We start from the raw sequence: 21,148 nt of genomic DNA on the forward strand, positions 1-21,148 counted from the left end.
CTTCTGGAGTGAAGCAAGGTCTGTGTGATGAATTCTGTCCTTGGGAGCTCAAGGAAGAGACTGGTAACACTGCTTTACTCGCACATCAAGCTTACTTTTATCTGGAGAATGTCAGGAATATGAACCTAAGTGTGGAGCTTCAGAATTTCCTCAGTACAAGAGGTTGTATTTATTTTTTTACGAGTACGGGTCAGCGAATCACCTTTCTGAGAGATTTTGAAAACAATTCAGTCTGCTACTATGGATGAGTGCAGTGGTTCTTTTTCAGAAAAAAGTAGGCAGTCCTGAAATTTAGTTCAATGAAATGTAATTTTTAATTGTTTTGTTTAAAAAAAAAAAAAACAACAAAAAAAAACAAAAACCCAACAAAAAAAACCCCAAACAAACAAAAAAAGAAAAACCCACCCCAAAAAAACTTGCTAGAAGCTAGTGCTAGTATAGCCAGAATCTGATTTCTTGTGGAGATCTAATGCAGGTAACAGACTCCAGATATTTGCTGCCCAGTCTTGTGCTGCTTAGTACTAATACCTTCAATGAGTTAAACTACATTGGTTTTCCAAGGAAAGCTTCAACACTTGTAAGTGCAAGGTATGCTTACCTTCACATAACTTAATGCTTTAACTTATAGTCTGTCACTTAAAAAAAAAAAAAGTTACTTTCTAAACCCGAAAGCCAGATAGTTTTCAGTATTCAGGTCACATTTGTAAACCTATGAGCATCTTTAAGGCACATACTAGTTTTTATATATTTTTATCTTGTAGAGATTCCATCATAAGCTAGGAAAAGATCATATTAAAATGTCAATTAAAGACAATCAATTCTTATCTGGACAAACTACGTCTCATAGCTGCTGACTGGCTGACGTGATGACTTCCACTTAATAGCTCTGGTTTCACTTGTCATGTAGGTGCGCAAGGTGAGTCTCTAGCCCTGAATCTCTGCAATAAAACAGTCAAAAATTTCAGTGCTTCCGTTATCACCCTGTGCATTTGTGCTATCTCACTGGCACAAAATGGTTTCAAGTACAAGGACTGACTTGGCAAGTAAAAGATAAAATGTTCTTTTTTTTTTTGGCTGTTATTTTTGTAGCTAAACAGAACAAAAAGGATCAGGAAGTAGACCAAACTCTACATTCTCTACATTGAAAAGATCTAGATAAAGATTTTTGTACTTGATTACTTCATTTGAATTTTTCATTTGATCTTTCTCTTTTTGTTGCTTTCTTCTCTGATTATTTATTCTTTTGCTCTTCACTTAATTTCACTTACAATTTTTTATCTCACTTTGATTTGTTTTCCTGTTAGTTTTTTCCTAATATGTGTTCTCACAAGCAGGACCGAATTTCAAATATTTTCACTTCTGTGACACTTGATCTAGCATTTTTCAACAGTCTGTTTTAATGACTGCGGTTGCCTGAAGTCTTCCCAGTCTTGGTCTGCTGGTCGCAGGATGAACGGTACAAATCTCTTACTATTGCGGTCTCATGTCTTTTTAGCTTTGTATACACTAGGTGTCTTTTTCACATACACCTGAGGGTGGACCATAATACTCGAATATGATCCTGTATCCCAGAGTCAATTTCTGCCTGCCTTGGCAAAATCACTATTCATCACATACTTAGTTATAAAATAGTAAGACAGCTTAGGTCCCCTCTGGAGCTGTTACAAAACATCCTGAAACATCCCCAGTGCATTATCCCCAAGTTTCTACATCTCTGCTTTTCCTGAAAATATCTCCACACATGCTATGCTTTTACACATGGACCAGCAGAGATCAGCAAATACAAGTGGTAATTGCAATTGTAAAGTGAGAAAATACATAGGGTCACAAATTGTGCAGTTGAGGTCTGTCACAGAAAATGTCTTATCGGAAGCAGTATGATCTGAGTATGTATCTACCTTTTCACCAGTAATTCTGCAAGATTTGTCCTTTACGTAGGCATGTCCCAGTCTGTTTCACGTTTTACATCAAGGATGCTCAGCCACTGCTGGCCTGCCTTTTGCCTGCATCCTGTGTCTGGTAGCCTGCTTCCCTGGCAGCTATTTGAGCATGTTCTATTTGCCAGATAAATTGTTCTGATGGTCGCAGTCTGTTCTTAAGTACTGCCTTTATAGGAGATTCCACAATCTCTTTCATCATTTTGGGTTTGTGTGACACAGGTGAATTTGCTGGAAAGCTGTGGGCAGCCACAGGAGGCTGGATTTACTCTTATTTTTTTTTATATATATATACACATACACAATATACATATATGTGTATATATATACATATACACACACATATACATATATATGTGTGTATATATATACACATATATGTATGTGTGTGTATATATATGTATGCCTGCACATGTTCCTTAAACTTTCAAGAAGTACACAGAAGGTACTGTGCACGATCACAAGTGACATAGAGGTGTCAGGGGAGGGGAGAGCACACAACATATGGCCCTTTGCTGTCACTAGGTGAGCTAAATTACTGAAATTGTGTGCAGAATGGCTTTTTGTGTGTGTGTGTGTGTGTGTGTCTTAAATTAATGCTTCCAGCCCCAGGTGGCAGTCAACAGTTAGCCAGCATGGATCTTGGGGAAACTTTGTACTCTTGGGGAATAGATAGGCTTCCCACATGAGATAACATATCTGCAGTAGTCTCAGTTGTCTTTCTGTTTCAGACGTACCTTGATGTAGAAAATGGCAAGATTGCAGTAGCAAAGTCAGACACTGAGAACAGATTATACCTTCTGGGTATGCGCGTATTGACAAAAGTACTCAAGGTAACTTACTGTGTGGTTGACTATAACAGGTGAAAAATCTAGCCGTGCTTTGCGTGTGCTTGAGCGATAACTGCCTGATGGCATACATGGGGTTGAAAGGTCTTTTTGGAGCTGCTTATCTCCCAGTGAGAGGAAGAAGGTGATTCTGCATGTACTTAAAAACATCAAAGCTAGGAAGTTCTCTTTAAACGGAGATAAGTTGCAAATGTACATTTGCTTGACGTTTACTGAGACAGACAAGATTATATGACGGAGTTTCCTCCGTTTCCTCCAGTGTTAAGCATATAGATCCCCTAGGTCTGTGTTCTGTGGGAATACTTAGCTTGATGGTTATTTATGTGTTAAAAACAAAACCCCTAAAAAAAACCAAAGACACCACCCCAAAAAAAACCCCTTAATTTCATTTCACCAGTTTCAACAGGTATTGCCAAATACCTGCTTTTCCATAATGAGATCTCCGTGTATATATCTATGACAAAAGCTTTTATGCATAATTTTTTAATTGACTCTTCTAGCTTGCTCACTGTGAATTGTATATAAGGTAAAAATAAATCATCCCTCTCTCTTCCTTCCACTTCAATGAATCTTGTTAATTGCTGTGATCCCTGCTTTTCCCAGCTGTCTTTGAGATTGTTATTGTAGCATTCTCTCAAGTTCTCTGCTATTTACCTGGTCTGTTGTTACAAATTCTATTTAGAAACTCCTGGAACACCATTATTACCAGGCTTCAGCCAGACTTTCTTGCCTAGAATAGCCTAAAAAAGTGGTGTTCAGGGTACATCCAGGATTTACCCTTTCTGCAAGAATATTCTTTCCCCTATGCATTACGCAAAATGGAAATACCTTTTGTTTGTGTTCCTGAGTGAAAGTAACTTGGCAGTAAGGATACTGGATCCAGTGCTACAGTTATCAGCATGGTTAGATCAGGTGTGATAAACACACAAATAGGTAAGATCCCTTTAGGACTTTACATGGAATTTAAATTCCAATCTGGAATGACATCATTTTATTTAACAAATGATTAGGTGCCTTTTCAGACTGGGACGCTTCGGAGCATGGGTGGGTGCCTCATCAGTTCTGTTCAAGGTGTGATTAAGTATGCTAAAGATCTGATTACTATCTGCTCATGAAATCTTAACATCACAGAATTTGTAAGGAGATGTAGTTAAATCACAGTCAAACTTATGATGAAAGGTTTATTTTTTTTCCTATAATAAGCTTTTAGCATTTTATTCTATTTCTCTTTAAGAACTTCAAATATAATGTTTCTTTCAGTCACTTCTGAAAAGGTGTTCCACTAGAAAACACTTGTTCATTGCTGGATATTTCTTTTCTGTTGCTTAGGTGGTATATTATTTAGTATTTTGTTACTAGAATCGTAGAATTGCCTAGGTTGGAAGGGACCTTTCATATCATCTAGCCCAACCATCAACCTAACTCTGACAAAAACCAGCACTAAACTGTATCTTTAAGCACTATGTCTACCTGTCTAATATTTTCACATTTCTACTATATTAGCTCTAGTTTTAATACATTAGCTTGCAACCACTACCTCTTGTTGTGTTTCTTTCTGAACTATCTTCTGGTAGAAATTTTTTTTTCCCATATGTTGTCATTGTACCATGATCAGATAACCTCTAATACTTTTTTGTTCAATGAACTAAATAAGCTATGCTTAAGTCTTAAATTAGAAAACATTGTAACAGTGGAGCAGGGAGAAAAGGGTGAAGGGCTTCTCACATGATTCAGAAGAGCTTTGAATTAACACAAGGGGGAGGGAGCAGAGGAGGAAAAAGAATAATATTAAAGGGATTTTGTAATTTACTTTGGCTATGAAAGTACCCTTGCTGTAAACTACTTGCAGGTTTTTGCATTTGAGTTAAGAAGCCGTACCGTGAGGGCATGAAAAATACTTGAGTACAGGAGTGGAGCACCTAGGAGGGAGTCTGCCAGTTTAGAGTCATGGTTTCCAGAACTTCAGTTGTTCTTTTAGCATTTTTCTGAAATCTTTCCAATTTTGCTGTTGGACATACTAAGATTAATTCCACATTTCTGAAACCTGCTATATATCCCTTATGTTTTCCATGTGTTCTACGAAGTTGTCATTATACACAAGGATGTAATTTGTATGTGGGCATGGTACATACTTTAACCATAAATTCTGCAATATTTATTTCTACTACTCTTGGAATAGAGCAAATACATTGATTAAGACTATGCGGTTTTAAGCCACTTTAAACCACTAAGACATACCATATATAGTGAGTAGCTGTGTCGATCCATTGAACCTTGATTTAATATAACGTGTCTAACTCATCCAGAGTATTTTAAATCCAAAAAATAAATTCTTTCTCATGTGGGTTTTCTCATAAATTTCCTCGAATCTATGCATATGCATAGTCCTGTGTAGCACTCCCTCTTTGCACCACTTCTTTATGATGTGCAAGAGGCTGTTTTCAATTTTGTACTGCACTTCTACTGAAGAGATCTTTTAAATATACTTTTACCTCTTTATCTGAGAACAGAAATAGAATGTTTCGGGCAGATTTCTTGTTATATGATTTGAGAGGCATCTGTAGATGATAAATAAATCCAGTTCATTTCTGATTTCATTTCCTGCAAATGCTTGGGCTCCTGTTTCAGCAACCTGCCTCTGTACATCTAAGTGACTTGGGTTTATTTGGTTTTACCAAAAGTATTTCTCGTTTGGATCTCTCAGACCTTCTACGTGTGTGCCTCACTCACTGTAATAGCTCCATTTGTGTAAGCAGAGTCTGTCACCAGATTAAGTATCACTTTCATGAATGAAGGACTATAAAACAGACAGTGTAGCTGGTCACTGAATTTTGTAGACCTATGTGTTAGGAAAATGAGGAGATAACCATATATGTAGCTAATGAAAATCCAGCTTTAGTCTTCTTAGAGAATTTAAAGGTTTGGAATTGGTGGCTTCAAGCTCAACGTCTGCTTGGGGTTTGAATGACAAATATCATCATACACCCTTCTAAAGATAGAGCACTGTTTTCATCTCTCATCCTTTGGTTTTTCTCACATACAGTACGATGCGTTCTTTTCAACTTGGATAGGGAAGGTGCAATAAATTTATCATAGACTACTGGGGGGAGATGTTCCAAACTAGTCAGTGGTAGTAATTGTTTATCTATACATTGTTAAAGAGGAGAGAATTCATTAAGGAAAGAACGAAAGTTTGCTGCAATATATATTTTTGATCAGTGATTTCTTCCATATCTAAATGGACAGTTGTTGCTGGGATATTGTGCAAGAGCCAGTGGGCCAGAGAGTGAGCAAGTGAGAGGAAGCCGACCTCTGTTTTTCTAAAATAGTTACCCCAAGTATCTGGAAAAGTGGAATCTCCAGTCTTAAGGACACTATTGTGCCTTCTTGTATTAATCTTTTGATTTAAAACAAAAAGCTAAGAATAATTCTGAGGTAATGAAACATAGTATAGGATACATGCCCTTCAGCTTTCTAGCCTAACTTTAGGCTATAAGTTTATGGTGTGTTTTGTATTTTCTTGGATATAATGAAGGAGATTTCACTCTTTTGCTTTATAGGCAATTTCTCTAATCGTTTGCTGTTAAGATGAGCACAGTTACTGCTACTTCTGAGTATCTTTTAAAAGAGGCAGAATTGCCTGCATTTTGTTTTGTTTTGGTTTTTTTCCCTCCCTAGATAACTTCACTGTGTCTTTTTTTTCAGCACAGTATTCTGTGTTTCAGCTAAGATACATGTATTGGTTCTGATTGGGATATTCAGACTACAGAGTAATGACAGTTGAGCCAGAGATGTTGCCAGGCATTTTATATTGTGTCTTCATTGTTAGCCTCAGATTGATGTGCAGGCTTTGGAGCACCGTTCTGAGTTGCTTGATAATCTGGTTTTACAGTAAACTCTCACTGATATGAAGTTGCTTTTTTGCCAGGAAAAATGGTTCTCTGTTTTATTTCAGTTTAAAAATACCTTTAAAATATCTTCCTTTGGTAGGAGGCATAGATTTTCTTAATTTTTTTTTTTAACTGCACAGAGGAATTAGTATACAGTGTACACTATTTCCATTGCTAGTGTGTAAACAAAGGAGTGTGGGAGTGCATGCCTAGAGGAGGTGCAAGGCAGGAATACCTCTTTCGTAGAATCAGCAGTCCTGGATTGACTTGGATCAGTCATGATGTGTCCTGATGACTCTTTCCGATACACTGCATAGGATAATGGTGCATAAATACGGTTTTGAATTCCTAGATAGGATTTTTCCTCTGGTAGCAATTGGTTATCTAAGTATGGGGTCAGGAGGCTGAGTGGAATTTTCAAAGTGATCAAAAGCTTGTATCTTAGTGATGATTTTCTTTTTTGGTAGAAAAATAAAGCCTTATTGTTGTAGTTCTTGTTTTCTAGTGGAAGTCTGATATTCCAGAAGATTGATTTGGTTTAAAATATAGCACAAACTCTTTCCTTATTACTTCTGTGCTATTATTCTTATAATTGGCATGTTTGTTGTAGCTGAAACCACGTATTTGTAAGACCTGGAAGTCTGTTAGCTGGAAAAGCCATTGAAGAAACAAATACAGAATATCTGCTGTAGGTATTAGGAGTAGAAGGGAAATAAAATATACGTGTGGAATAAAGCAGTAGTAGTGAAGTTTTTTGCTTAAATCTGAAATAAGATATTTAAAATGTCCCTTATCTAGAAATAGGGTTTATGATATGTCAGGAGAAAAGAATTAATTAGAATGTTAGTGTTCACAAATAGTATGGGGTGAAATTTATCTTGTTTTGGTAATTGGGACTTTAATACTAAAAAAAAAACAAACCAACAAACCAACATCAACATGAATCTTAGCATCAGTTCTTGCTGCTTTGGCCACGAGTGCAGGTTCTTCTTGCCTGTCCCTGTCACTTTGCCCAGAAGGTTGCACCTACTTAGGACTAGCTGACAAGCTGTGGCATATCTGTTTCCATGAGGCCCTTCCCAGGGAGGCACATAGCATTCCCAGTGCACTCCATCTGCTGTCCTCTACAAACCACATGCCCTGGAAACACTGGATGTGAGAAGGCTGAACCGCACATAGAAAGGATCCAGCATGAAGACCACTTACAAAGAATTTAAATGAAACCGAGGGGGGGAAAACGTGTTTCTGCGAGTTAAATTTAAACAGTCTTCAAAAGAAAATACTATTTAGCTGAGTCTTTTCATTCTGCAACAAAGGTGAGGCAGAGGATCCAACCACAGTGGGTTTACAATAACTGGATGATTTGTACGCCATGTTTCAGGCAAGGTTACAGAGAATCTGACACATGCCTGAAGCCTAACAGACTTTAAACATAGAAAACTGATAACTGCTAGAAGGATCCAAAATTCAAGGGGATATTATCATTCCAGTACAATACCCTGGACACTAAGGTAGTCTGCAGCAGATTTTAAAAGGCTCCTTGTAGGCTGCTTGAAAAAACTGTTCTCACTTCTTGTATATCTTGCTCTGCCACTCTCTGTAACCCTGAGTTTCAAGGTTGACATGAATACTTAATCTCTTAAACTGTGTAGATTATCACGATTCTTTTGTTGGTCAACATACCTCACTAATATGGCAAAAGAGCTAACAGGATGCAGCACACCTGCTTGCTCTAGGTGCTTAATTGGCTGAAGTGAGGAAGTTGCCAAGAAGTCTGAAAATAATTTGATTAAATTCTTACATGTTTTTTTCTCCTCATAGTCTCCTGAAATAAGGTACTTAAGCTATAGGAAACTATGAATTTGGTCAGAAGTGCAGAAAGAAAGAAGAGATTCCATTTTAGGATTTCATAATTGAAGGGATTATGAGACAGGGGTGAGGCTGGGGAAAGGATCTTAATTTGTGTTCATTTTCTTTATATATGTGCCAGTGCTTTTGTTAGTAATCAAGTTCCTTTGGTTCCCATTACATAGTTATCCATGTGTGTCTGCTATAGAGGGGGGGAAAAAATCAAGGAGAAAAACTCATTAATGAAACTGTCAACTTTGAATTCCTGGAACTTGTTTCAAAGTCTTTAAAAGGAATATCAGGTTAACACTATTTCTAATCTATAGGCAAAATGCAGTTTTAGAAAAAAAATGTTATGAATTATGTAAAGGACAAGGCAAAAAATCAGTCTAGAATTTGGATAACACAAATCCTGAATTACTTGATGGCCTCTACTCCACAGTTCCCAGCTGCTCCTCCTTGGCTTGCTAAATACTCTACTTTTGTGACCTCCTTTGTTTCATTAACTATATAGTGATTACCTATGATGCATTGTTAATATGCAGGCTAGTCTGTTATGAGTTATTCTGGTGAGACAGGTCTCTGAAAGCAAATTTCTCTTTGCCTTACCTTCAAGCTTCCATCTCCAGCTTCCCCTGAAGTTTCCTCTGTCTCACGTGTAAATTTTCTTCCATTAATTTCAGAATATTATCATAAATAGTTTATTATTTCAATCAAAATTATTTTTATATCAGTATTTTTAGTGGAAAATAAATCAATTACTTCTCTTACTTTCAGATGGGCACCTTTAAAGCACATGATGGTGAATATTTTTTAGAACCTCTGATGAAAGCGGATGGAGGTGAACATGAAGATGAGCATAACAAACCACATCTTATATACAGGCATGAAGAACTTAAAAAAAAGTATCAGAAATCCCATAAACCTTGTGAAGTTTCAGGTATAGTCATACTTTAAATTTCAATGTGACTTTTTCAAATGTCAGATGTATTTAAAAAAAAAGGCAAGATTTAATTTTTGTAAATAATATTTATCTTCAGATTGTTCCCTTAGAACCTACACATTTCTTTCACATAGGCTTGGCAGTCATTTATCTTTTTTTTTTTTTTAAAGCACCGTGCTTTAAACTAATACGTTTTTTAGTGGGGCTGAAAACTTTCAGTAGTTGTTTTTCATATTTATGCATGCATCTTTGTAATTGGAAAACAGTATTAGAGAAAGGCACCTGCAGCTACCATCAAAGTACAAAAGCTAGACAGAAGAGCGGGATTAAAAAGGATTTATTTGAAGTTGTAGGTGTCTGAAAACTCATTCTAAACACTGAGATACCATCTGCTTTGGGATAAAATGATGCAGAAGCCTTTGAAGATCATGCCCGAGTGATGCACTTCTTAACCTTTGCTATTATACTAGTGCCACTTAAAAACATTTTTCATTGTGTTGGAAACATGGCTTAAAAAAAAATAAATTTAGTGATGTAATAAATGCTTTTCTCTTGCTTTTGATAGAAGCATAGGGGGGCCATTTATTTGGCTTCAAAGAAAACACAAATGGGTGGAGATTCACAATAGGATAAAGCAGCTTATATTTGGTTCAGCTTGGCATTTAGAAATATCCTGTCTAATTAAGTTTATACACCTTTCATGAGATTGAAAACTGCATTTTATGCATTTTGAGTGTACTTGCACTTCAGGAGTGTTTAGGCAAGGCTGAGTGCATAAATAAGACTATCTGAAGAAAAGGAAAATAATAAAATTTCTACTTTATTTTCTTAAGGAATATCTGTCCAGATATTTGAAAACATAAATTGCAAAAATAATGGTGAACCTTGGGTGGCTAGTGTTTTTAATTTTGGAAAATTCTTAAAGCATATTTTATATTCAGAAAAAATATGTTGAGAATTCTGCTTTTCTGTAGATACTAAGGCCAGAAAGCGACCATTATGATCACCTTGCATTCAACAAATTCTAGTGAAAGGTGTTTCTTTTATTTAGCTCTATTTTAGGAAGCTGATGCTGTCTATTCGTTGATTGTCACTGCAGAACAAGGAGTTAGTACTTTGTTGGAAAATCAAGCAAGTGTTGTTATTCCTGATTCTTTTTTTAATGATGAATAATATGTACTGAACCAAAGTAGAGGTCTTTCAGTTTGTTGTTTGGGTTTTTTGTGTTTTTCTTTTTTTCTATGTTGCATACGACAATTCTATTAATATTAGCAACGTAATGTGAGAAAAAGGCTCCAAGCATTAAGAACTTGGTCACTCTCCCCCTTTTCATTTATTGGAACAACTGCAAAAGATTGTGTGCTAGAGATTAGTCATTTTTCCAGGAGTGAAGTTGCAGAAATTTTCATGGAGAGAAACCTTGTGTTGTTATGTTTCTGCCCTTTTAAAGAGATTTGTTTCGTTTTAATGCTAGTCTTGCCTGGTTATTCACGTCTTCCCTTTGAAGAGGAACAGAGTATATCTAGCAATATAGTGACCATGAGAGTTTCTCTAGTAAGTGAATCTTGACAGAGGATATGGAGAGGCATAGCATTCAGTACTTTTTAGTTTGAAATTGGACCATGATAATTACTTCTAAAATGGTCTAACTCATCTTTTCCTCACTTTGTGCTGGTTTCTTCTAAACTAACTTGCTGATGAAAAATTAATTGGAAACCCTGGTACAAGCTTTACTCAAGTCAGGATAGGACATCTGCTGCATTTCCTCTTATCCATAAATTCTGTTTCCTTCATCCAGGGAAGCTCATCTGAGTTTGCCATGAAATGTTTTTGATACATACGATAGCTATTACTCATCCACTTGTTGATTTCTGGTGTTTATGAAAAAAAAAATTGATTTGTTCTGGTATTGAATTTATCTTGGCTGGTCCATAAATTCAGGTCATCTTTAAACTCCCACTTTAAATATAGATGCTGTTTCCCATTTTACCAGTACTCTGAAATCTCAGACACCTTCTGTGACCTAGTAAAGATGATGTGTATATGAGATTGCTTCAGCCAGTTCTCTTCAGTCATCAAACTCATTCAGTCTGAACCTATCTAATATACATAGGTGTTCACAAAGTTGCTTTTCAAAGCCATTCCCCAAATTCTCCCCTCATTATTGTTAGTGCTAATAGCTTTTGCAATTACTATAGCTATATCTTGTGACTGACTTTTAGATAATTACTCATCAAACTTTAAAGTGCTTGCTGTTGTCCCTCTACTGTTTTCTGGCTGTATTGTGCCCTAACTTTAAAGAGGACAGATTATTGACCTGTCAAAAGTAGCTTAAAGTTTATGAATGAGGGTCTTCCCTTGAAATATGGAATGCATAGATTTAAATCCTCCCATGTCGAGGGTGACAGAGTTGGGATCTCTGAATTCTTGAGTCAGTGCTGTAGTCACTAAGTCATTGGAATAAAAGGATTAGGAGACATATCCTTTGGCAGCGACTTCGTGAGAGGAAATCTAGCTTCCAGGAAGACAATGGAGGTTTGTTCTGAGGGGGCTGAAAGTGTCTAATTCTGGAGAATTCACTGAGAATTCAGATATACTTCTCAGTTAAGTATTTTTATGTGGGCTGTAGCTAAGCTCACTCCCTGATCAATGCATGGATTTTATGCATTGGGCATCAGAAGCCTCTGGTGGCTGGACTATCCAGCATAATTGGAAGTATTACAGTATTTAGTTTGGAGTTATCTGAGTAGGTTTTATATTCCCTTCAGAACTTGATCTTACATAATGAATATTAACAAAGCTGTCAAGGAAGTCACCGAAGGCTTTTGATGTGTACTTGCTTATGAAGTAAACTCCATGCTTATATAAATATAAGGTTATATAAATGAAAAAGTCAATAGGAATTTGAGGACATGGGCCTGGTCTGTGTTATGGTTTGCTTTGACTGGTTCTGTTAGTGTCAAAGGCATGTCACGGTGTGTAACAAAGGAAAAAAAAAAGGTATTTTGTTTAACTAACTTGCTTCCTTTGTTGTATTACTTAAGCTGTAGTGCTTATCTCCTTCCTGCCTGTTTGCTGCATTCTAGGAACTGTGAAATACTGCTATCTCTTAAGTAAACTTTAACAGTGAATCCATATAAGCTAGAACTGTATGATAATGTAAATGATGTCTAATTTGATGTTCCTGTTACAGCCTTGCATGGTTAATGTATCTTTTGTAATTCTTGCACTGGTTATCTTGGAAATAAGATCATAAATGTAAGTTCACTTTGTCTATATTGCCCATTTTGCTTTTTGCCCATTTCTCGCTTTAAATTTAGGAACTGCATTCAACAGTAAATCTTCTTTTACTTTACAGAAAAAGAGTTGAAGAAGAGCACTTTACTACATCCAACCTTCAGCAGCTTAAATGAAGAGAGCAATGTGTTACAGAAGTCTCTCAATTTAGAGTACGCTTTAAATAACCTGTCTGTAGAGGATGGTGGCAATCCACATTCCAGGAAAAAACGTTTTCTTTCCTATCCAAGATATGTAGAAGTGATGGTTACAGCTGACACCAAAATGGTTCGTCACCATGGGCAGAATTTACAGCACTACGTACTAACACTGATGTCAATAGTAAGTAAACTTAAGTTCATAACTATTAGCATTTTCAGTTATTTCTTTTCTGTTGTTTTCTCTTCTGCAACTTCCCTGTCTTCTGGTTTGATTGAATTTGACACAGAATGTTGAAAGAGATCACATAAACAAAAAAAACCTAGGGTCAAAACTTCAGAATATGGATCTCTTCAGTTTACTGCAGTAAGGTGTGTAGGTGAAATGCTGTGACCTGTTTCCTGATTTGCTGTTGCATTAGGAGAATTCTTAAGCTTCAGTGAGTTAAAACATATGGATTAATTACAGCAGACAGAGGTTAAAAGGCATTCTGAAAAAATGCTTGGTTGTTGTAATCCTAGTTTTTCAAGTAATTTCAAATTAATACGGGTCAGACTTTGAGTTGGCATCATTTAGTTGAGCTCTTTCTGTGGTGAATTTTTTATTGAACAAAAAGTCACTTCTTGTATTGATTTAGGATCTAGTACAATAAGCTCTGTAAAATCAAAAGGTTTACCATGACATTTGTTGAAACACTTTTTAGGGAAAGGCATGCTAAAATATTCTGTATAGTAATTTTTTCTAGATTTCTGTCCTACCATCTATTCAAGAAGCTTAATTTATATGAAGCTCCATCTAACTTCGGGCTTGCAAATTAAGGCACCTGCATGTTGGTATCTATGGAGATATCTGCTTTAAATAACAGAGCTATTCACTTGACCAGTTATAGACATCTACTTTTGGATGAACAGAATAGCTCTCTAGTTTCCACTGGGATCAATCAATTTGCTTCATAGAAGCATCCAGTGCCATTTAAGATGCCATAGGACATCTGACTTGGCCTCAGCTGCTGCTTCAGAAAGGTGTGCAAGTCTCCTGTAGATCATGTGTCGTATCTGCTAGTTCTGTGTAGGTGCCTGATAACCTATAGCATTTGAAGTGACACTAGATAACGTGCAGTTAGGCGACTGAACTGAGTTCTGGTCACTCTAATGTCTATCTCCAGCTGATGGCAGTAGAGGTGCTGTCACCTCTACTAAGATGTCATAGATGTAGGCACCTAGATTTAGATGATGGCATTTTCTCTAATTGGTTTATAAGAAAAATAATGGAATTTTAAGAGAGGCTAGCATAGCAGGCTATTAACTTGATAGAGTCTTCTGAATTTTTCTACAGGCAGTGGTATGAAGGTCTCAAAGTTCACTTATTACCAAAAAAAAAATAGTCAGTATTGAAAGATGGATTTTTTTTTTTCTTTAACTTATAGTGCAGACTCAACTTGGAATCCTTTTAGAAAAAACTGATCCCAAACAAGCCATTTTTATAAAGTTACTTTTTTAATATAGAGCTGTACTAAGAACCAAAATGAAGTGGTCAAAACATTATTTTTAAAATGGAAGCTGTTCTTCACAAAATTTTACAGTAAGATGAAATGGAACATTTATTGTATAATTTTCATGAGGCCCTGTTGTAATTATAGCTAATTTAATTCCTGATGTTCTTTTTTTAAGAACATTGTTCCTGCATCAGGAGATGTTGTACATTCAGCCACTGTTCCTTACAGTGCAATGTTTCTTGTGTATTTTTACTTGCATAATGGGACTTCTACTAGGTAAATGGGATATGCAGTGTATAATTGCTGCTAAAGAGAGTCTAGATGAACTGTTTATAACATTTAGCATTTAACATATACATGTATGAGTGAAAAAATCACGGAATCTTCAGAGTTGGAAGGGACCTCTAGAGATCATCTAGTCCAACTCCCCTGCTAGAGCAGGATTGCCTAGAGCACATCCCTCAGGGCTGCATCCAGGCGGGTCTTAAAAATCTCCAGAGAAGGGGACTCCACAACCTCCCTGGGCAGCCTGTTCCAGTGCTCTGTCACCCTCACTGTAAAGTTTTTCCGTGTATTTGAACGGAACTTCCTATGTTCTAGCTTGTGCCCATTGCCCCTTGTCCTGTCGCTGGGAACCATTGAAAAGAGTCTGTCACCATCCTCCTTAAACCCACCCTTTAGATACTTGTAAACATTAATCAGGTCCCCCCTCAACCTTCTCTTCTCCAGGCTAAAGAGTCCCAGCTCTTCCAGCCTTTCCTCATAAGGGAGGTGCTCCAGTCCCATAATCATCTTGGTTGCCCTTCGCTGGACTCGCTCCAGTAGTTCCCTGTCCCTCTTGAACTGGGGAGCCCAAAACTGGACACAGTACTCCAGTTGTGGCCTCACCAGTGCAGAGTAGAGGGGGAGAATGACCTCCCTCGACCTACTGGCCACAGTCTTCCCTATGCAGCCCAGGATGCCATTGGCTTTCTTGGCGACAAGGGCACACTGCTGGCTCATGGATAATTTGCTGTCTACCAGGACCCCCAGGTCCTTCTCCTCAGAGCTGCTTCCCAGCATGTCCGCCCCTAACCTATACTGGTGTTTGGCATTCTTCCTTCCCAGGTGCAGGACCCTACACTTGCTTTTGTTGAACCTCATTAGGTTCTTCTCTGCCCAGCTCTCCAGCCTGTCCAGGTCATGCTGGATGGCAGCACGGCCCTCTGGAGTGTCGGCCACCCCTCCCAGCTTGGTATCATCAGCAAACTTGCTGAGGATACACTCTGTCCCCTCATCTAGGTCATTAATGAATATATTGAACAAAATTGGTCCAAGTATTGACCCCTGAGGGACACCACTCGTTACAGGCCTCCAACTGGACTCTGTGCCGCTGATCACAACCCTCTGAGTTCTGTCACTCAGCCAGCTCTCGATCCACCTCACTGTCACCTCGTCTAGCCCATACTTCCTCAGCTTCCTAATGAGGATGTTATGGGAGACAGTGTCAAAAGCCTTGCTAAGGTCAAGGTAGATGACATCTACGGCTCTCCCCTCATCCAGCCAACCCGTTACAACATCATAGAAAGCTATCAGATTGGTCAGGCATGATTTGCCCTTGGTAAATCCATGCTGACCACTTCCAATAACTTCCTGTTCCTCTATGTGTTTGGAGCCGACATCCAGAATGAGTCGCTCCATTACCTTCCCAGGGACAGAGGTGAGACTAACCGGCCTGTAGTTCCCTGGGTCCTCCTTCTTGCCTTTTTTGAAGACTGGAGTGATGTTAGCCTTCCTCCAGTCCTCAGGCACCTCTCCTGTTCCCCATGACTTTTCAAAGACGATGGAGAGTGGTCTAGCGATAACATCTGCCAGCTCTCTCAGCACTCGCGGGTGCATCCCGTCAGGGCCCATGGATTTATGAATGTCCAGCTTGGCCAAGTGGTCTCTGACCCGGTCCTCCTCAACTAAGGGAAAATCTTCCTCTCTCCAGACCTTCCCCCTTGCCTCCAGGGTATGGGATGTGTGAGGGACGGCTTTATCAGTGAAGACCGAAGAAAAGAAGGCATTCAGTAACTCTGCCTTCTCTGTGTCTTCCACCACTAGGGCACCCGTCTCATTCATCAGTGGACCTATATTTTCCCTAGTTTTCCTTTTTCTGTTGATATACTGGAAAAATCTCTTCTTGTTATCTTTAACTGCAGTGGCCAAGCTGAGTTCTGATTGAGCTTTGGCCCTTCTAATCTTCCCCCTGCATAGCTTTGTTATATCTTGATAATCCTCATGAGTTGCTAAGCCCCTTTTCCAGAGAATGTAAGCCTTCCTTTTTTTCCTGAGGTCCAGCCAAAGCTCTCTATTTAGCCAGGCTGGCCTTCTTCCCCGTCAGCTCGTCTTTCAGGACATGGGGATGGCCTTCTCCTGTGCTTCTAAGAGCACCTGCTTGAAGTATGACCAGCTTTCCTGGGCACCTTTGCTCTTCAAAACTGCCTCCCAAGGGACACTCTCAACCATGCTCCTAAACAGGCTAAAGTCTGCCCTTCGGAAATCCAAGGTGGCAGTTTTGCTGGCTCCCCGCCTCCCTTCACCAAGAATTGAAAACTCTATCATTTCATCGTCACTCTGCCCAAGACGACCTCCAACCTTTACATCCCCCACAAGACCTTCTCTGTTAACAAACAGTAGGTCCAGTAGGGCACTTCCCCTAGTAGGTTCCTTCACCAGCTGTGTTAGGAAGTTGTCTTCCACACACTCCAGGAACCTCCGGGACTGTTCCCTCTCTGCTGTGTAGTATTCCCAGCGGACATCCGGGAAGTTGAAATCCCCCACAAGAACAAGGGCAGATGATCGCGAGACCTCTGCCAGCCGCTTATAGAATACTTCATCGGTTTCTACATCCTGATTAGGGGGTCTATAACAAACTCCTATCATGATATCTGCCTTGTTGGCCTTCCCCTTGATTTTTATCCATACACACTCAACACTGTCATTCACACTGTTGAGTTCTAGACATTCAAAACCGCCCCTAACATAGAGGGCCACCCCACCACCTCTCTTCCCTTGCCTATCTCTTCTGAAAAGCTGGTAGCCATCAATTACAGCACTCCACTTGTGTGTGTCGTCCCACCACGTTTCTGTGATGGCAACCACATCATAGTTTCCCTGCTGCACGATGGCCTCCAGCTCGTCCTGCTTATTCCCCATGCTGCGTGCATTAGTGTAGATGCACTTCAGTTGGGTTAATTGTCCTACCACTTTCTTGGGGGGACAGGCCCTGATTTGCACCTGATCATTCTCGGACACTACTGTAGTTACTAAATTATCACTACTCCTTGTGTCTATGCTGCCACACAATTCACTATCCCCCACCATCGCTGGGACAGGCTGCAAGACCTTGCTATCACTTATACCCATGAGCACTGCTATGTTGCTCCCAGGCACCACTTTTGTGACGCTGGTTTCGTCCCCATCCCCCATCAAACCTAGTTTAAAGCCTTATGGATAAGCCCTGCTAATTCTTGTCCCAGTCTCTTTCTTCCCCTTCGGGTTAGGCTTCCCCCGCCTGATGCCAGCATGCCTGGTTTCCTGTAGATCAGCCCATGTTCAAAAAAGCCAAAGTCCTGCCGGACGCACCAGTCGCGGAGCCAGGAGTTAATTTGCTGGCTCCTCCTATTTATCCCCTCGTCTACCCCTGCAAATGGTGGGATAGAGGAGAACACTATTTGTGCTCCGGATCCCTTAACCAGCCGTCCCAGGGCCCTAAAGTCATTCTTCATTGCCCTCAGACTTCTGGTACCTACTTCGTCACTGCCTACCTGAAATATCAGTAGCGGATAGTAATCTGATGACTGGACCAGGGAAGGGAGTTTCCTCCATATGTCCTTAATTCTGGCCCCAGGGAGGCAGCTGACTTCCCTGTGGGATGGGTCCGGTCTACAGACAGGACCCTCTGCTCCTCTCAGAAGGGAGTCACCTACTACAATAACCCTTCTTTCTTTCTTTGTTGAGGACGTCCTGAGGCGTGGGGGTGAGTGATGAGCACTGTGCATTTCACTGGATGGATCAGCTTCTCCATCCTCAATCGCCTGGTCCTCAATTTCCAGAGCCTCATACCTATTACGTAAGGGCAGTTGGGATGGTGAGGGGGGCCGTGAGAGGTTTCGCTTACCTCTCCGAGGAGGGATCTGACTCCACTCCCCCTTATCCCTTGAGTCCTCTCCTGCCTGGTGACAGGAGGGAAGTGGGTCATCCACTTCTGATAGAGCCTCTTCCTGCTGCCTTTGCCTCAGGGTATGGCTCCACCAATCTATTTCGTTTTCACAGTTCCTAATACTTCTTAACCTTTCTACCTCTTCCTTCAGTTCAACCACCTTCCTGAGCAGATCATTTACTTGATCGCACCGTATGCACACAGTGTCTCTGGAACCCTGTGGGAGCAGTGCCAGACTCAGGCATTCATTACAGCCCGAGACCTGCACAGCCACATGCTTGCAGAGGAGCTCAGTCTGAGTTCCCACGTTCTTCCTCGCAGAAGCTTTTGACTGTTTTGCGGCCATGTTCTTTTCTCGTGCCGGGAGATGGAGGATCTCTGCTGTTCGCTTCCCTCGCGCCCTGAGCCGGTGCCCTTGCACGCCGATGTTCCTCTGCTTGTGGTTGCCCAGCTTCTGCTTACCTTAGACTCAAGGCTTCCAGTGACCCACCGTACGAAATGCTGCTCCTTGTTCGTTCGCTCACACTGCGGTGCCGCCCTGGGTGACCCACGTAGGCTACCCGCCTGCTGGGTGCGCAGCGGCCGGCCGCTGCGCTCCGCGACCACCCGTTTAGAGCTGCCGCGTGTGACACTGACTCCGCTCCTGCTGCGTCAGCAGCCCGCCCCCGAGCTGCCGGTTTCGGCACGAGCTAGCCGCCTTTCCTGGCTACAAGAGCCCTCGAAAGAGCCCTCAAAAGAGCCCTTTGCCGGCCTTATCCGCCGCGATCCCCTTCCCCAGTGAGGCCTTACCTGCACTGAAGCTGGTCTCCACGTCTCCACGAAATACCAGTTCTTTTCTAAAAAGCTTGTGATTTTATTCTTGCGCTTACCTATCTATACTGTAAAACTGGGACTTAGCGCAGTTATTGGTGGCTTTGAGGTAATGGCATGCAACGCTACATCTTTAATGTGAATTTAATATCTTCATCTACTGTGGTATTCAGTAAGATGTATAGCTGGCATCTTCTGGCAGCTGTTATTCCACATGTACATCTGCTAGTTCTGAAGGTAATCTTGAAACAAAAGTTTGTTAAGACTTTATTTTTAGAAATGTTTGGTTTTTATAAATGCAGTTTAAAAAAAAATCAGATCTTAATTCTGAAATATTTTCTTCACAGTCCAGTTAATTTCCTCCCCAACAATATATATCCCAGCTCATATCCCTTCTCCTTGAAGCATTTCAATGGTATCATAGAATCACAGAATAATTTAAGTTGTAAGGGACCTTTGGAAGTCATCTGGCCCAACCCTCTACTAGCATATATTTTGCTCTGGCAAATAATGCATGTGAAGATACAGTTTTCAGTCTCTCTTCTCTTCCTTCTTCTTCCCCATAATAGTTATTTTTCAGTAAGCTAGTAATAAATGTGAAGAATAGAAAAACAACTGACTACCACTCTTTGCTATGTAATCTGTATTAGAATTCATCAGTATGCAGGTGGAGCATTTCTTGACCCATAGAATCATAGAATGTGTTGGGTTGGAAGGGACCTTTAAAGGTCATCTAGTCCAACCCCCCTGCAGTAAGCAGGGACATTTTCAACTAGATCAGGTTGCTCAGAGCCTCATCAAGCCTGGCCTTGAATGTCTCCAGGGATGGGGCCTCCACCACCTCTCTGGGCAACCTGTTCCAGTGTCTCACCACCCTCATTGTAAAGAACTTCATCCTAATGTCTAATCTAAACCTACCCTGCTCTATTTTAAAAGCACTGCCCCTCGTCCTATCGCTACATGCCTTTGCAAACAGCCCCTCCCCAGCTTTCTTACAGGCCCCCTTCAGGTGCTGGAAGCCCGCTATAAGGTCTCCCTGGAGTCTTCTCTTTTCCAGGCTGAACAACCCCAGCTTTCTCAGCCTGTCTTCATAGGAGAGGTGCTCCAGCCTGTGGATCATCTTCATGGCCCTCCTCTGGACCTGCTCCAACAGGTCTATGTCCTTCTTGTGCTGAGGGCTCCAGAGCTGGACACAGTACTCCAGGTGGGGTCTCATGAGAGCAGAGTAGAGGGGGAGAATCACCTCTCTGGATCTGCTGGCCACGGTTCTTTTGATGCAGCCCAGGATGCAATTGGCCTTCAGGGCTGCAAGCACACATTGTTGGCTCATGTCCAGCTTTTCATCCACAAGTACCCCCAAGTCCTTTTCCACAGGGCTGCTCTCTATCACATCATCCCCCAGCCTGTATTGATAATGAGGATTGTCCTGACCCCAGTGTAGGACCTTGCACTTGGCCTTGTTGAACTTCATAAGGTTTGCTCAGGCCCACCTCTCTAGCTTGTCCAGGTCCCTCTGGATGACATCCCATCCCTCTGGCCTGTTGACCACACCACTCAGCTTGGTGTCATCAGCAAACTTGCTGAGGGTGCACTTGATACCACTGTCTGTCATTGGTGAAGATGTTGAACAGCGCCGGTCCCAGTACGGATCCCTGAGGGACACCACTTGTCACCCCTTTCCATCTGGACATCAAGCCATGCGACCATCCAGCCAGTTCCTTATCCACCAAACAGCCCACCCATCAAATCTGTATCT

At 40.5% G+C, this 21,148-nt stretch overlaps 1 protein-coding gene across 5 annotated transcripts in view; it reads left to right on the forward strand.

Annotated features, from left to right (window-relative positions):
• Window positions 1-21,148, forward strand: part of ADAMTS20 (ADAM metallopeptidase with thrombospondin type 1 motif 20) — a 103,231-nt gene that overhangs the window by 5,447 nt on the left and 76,636 nt on the right. For all 5 annotated transcript variants that reach the window (XR_008463624.1, XM_054184447.1, XM_054184441.1 and 2 more), the window contains exons 3-4: window positions 9,301-9,463; window positions 12,825-13,084. Coding sequence is in view for 4 of the 5 variants with exons in the window: in XM_054184447.1 (XP_054040422.1) it covers window positions 9,301-9,463; window positions 12,825-13,084 (423 nt within the window). In the remaining variant the exon portion in view is untranslated. The remainder of the gene's footprint in view (window positions 1-9,300; window positions 9,464-12,824; window positions 13,085-21,148) is intronic.

Source organism: Rissa tridactyla, chromosome 1 (assembly GCF_028500815.1).
Source record: "Rissa tridactyla isolate bRisTri1 chromosome 1, bRisTri1.patW.cur.20221130, whole genome shotgun sequence".
Classification (NCBI taxonomy): domain Eukaryota; kingdom Metazoa; phylum Chordata; class Aves; order Charadriiformes; family Laridae; genus Rissa; species Rissa tridactyla.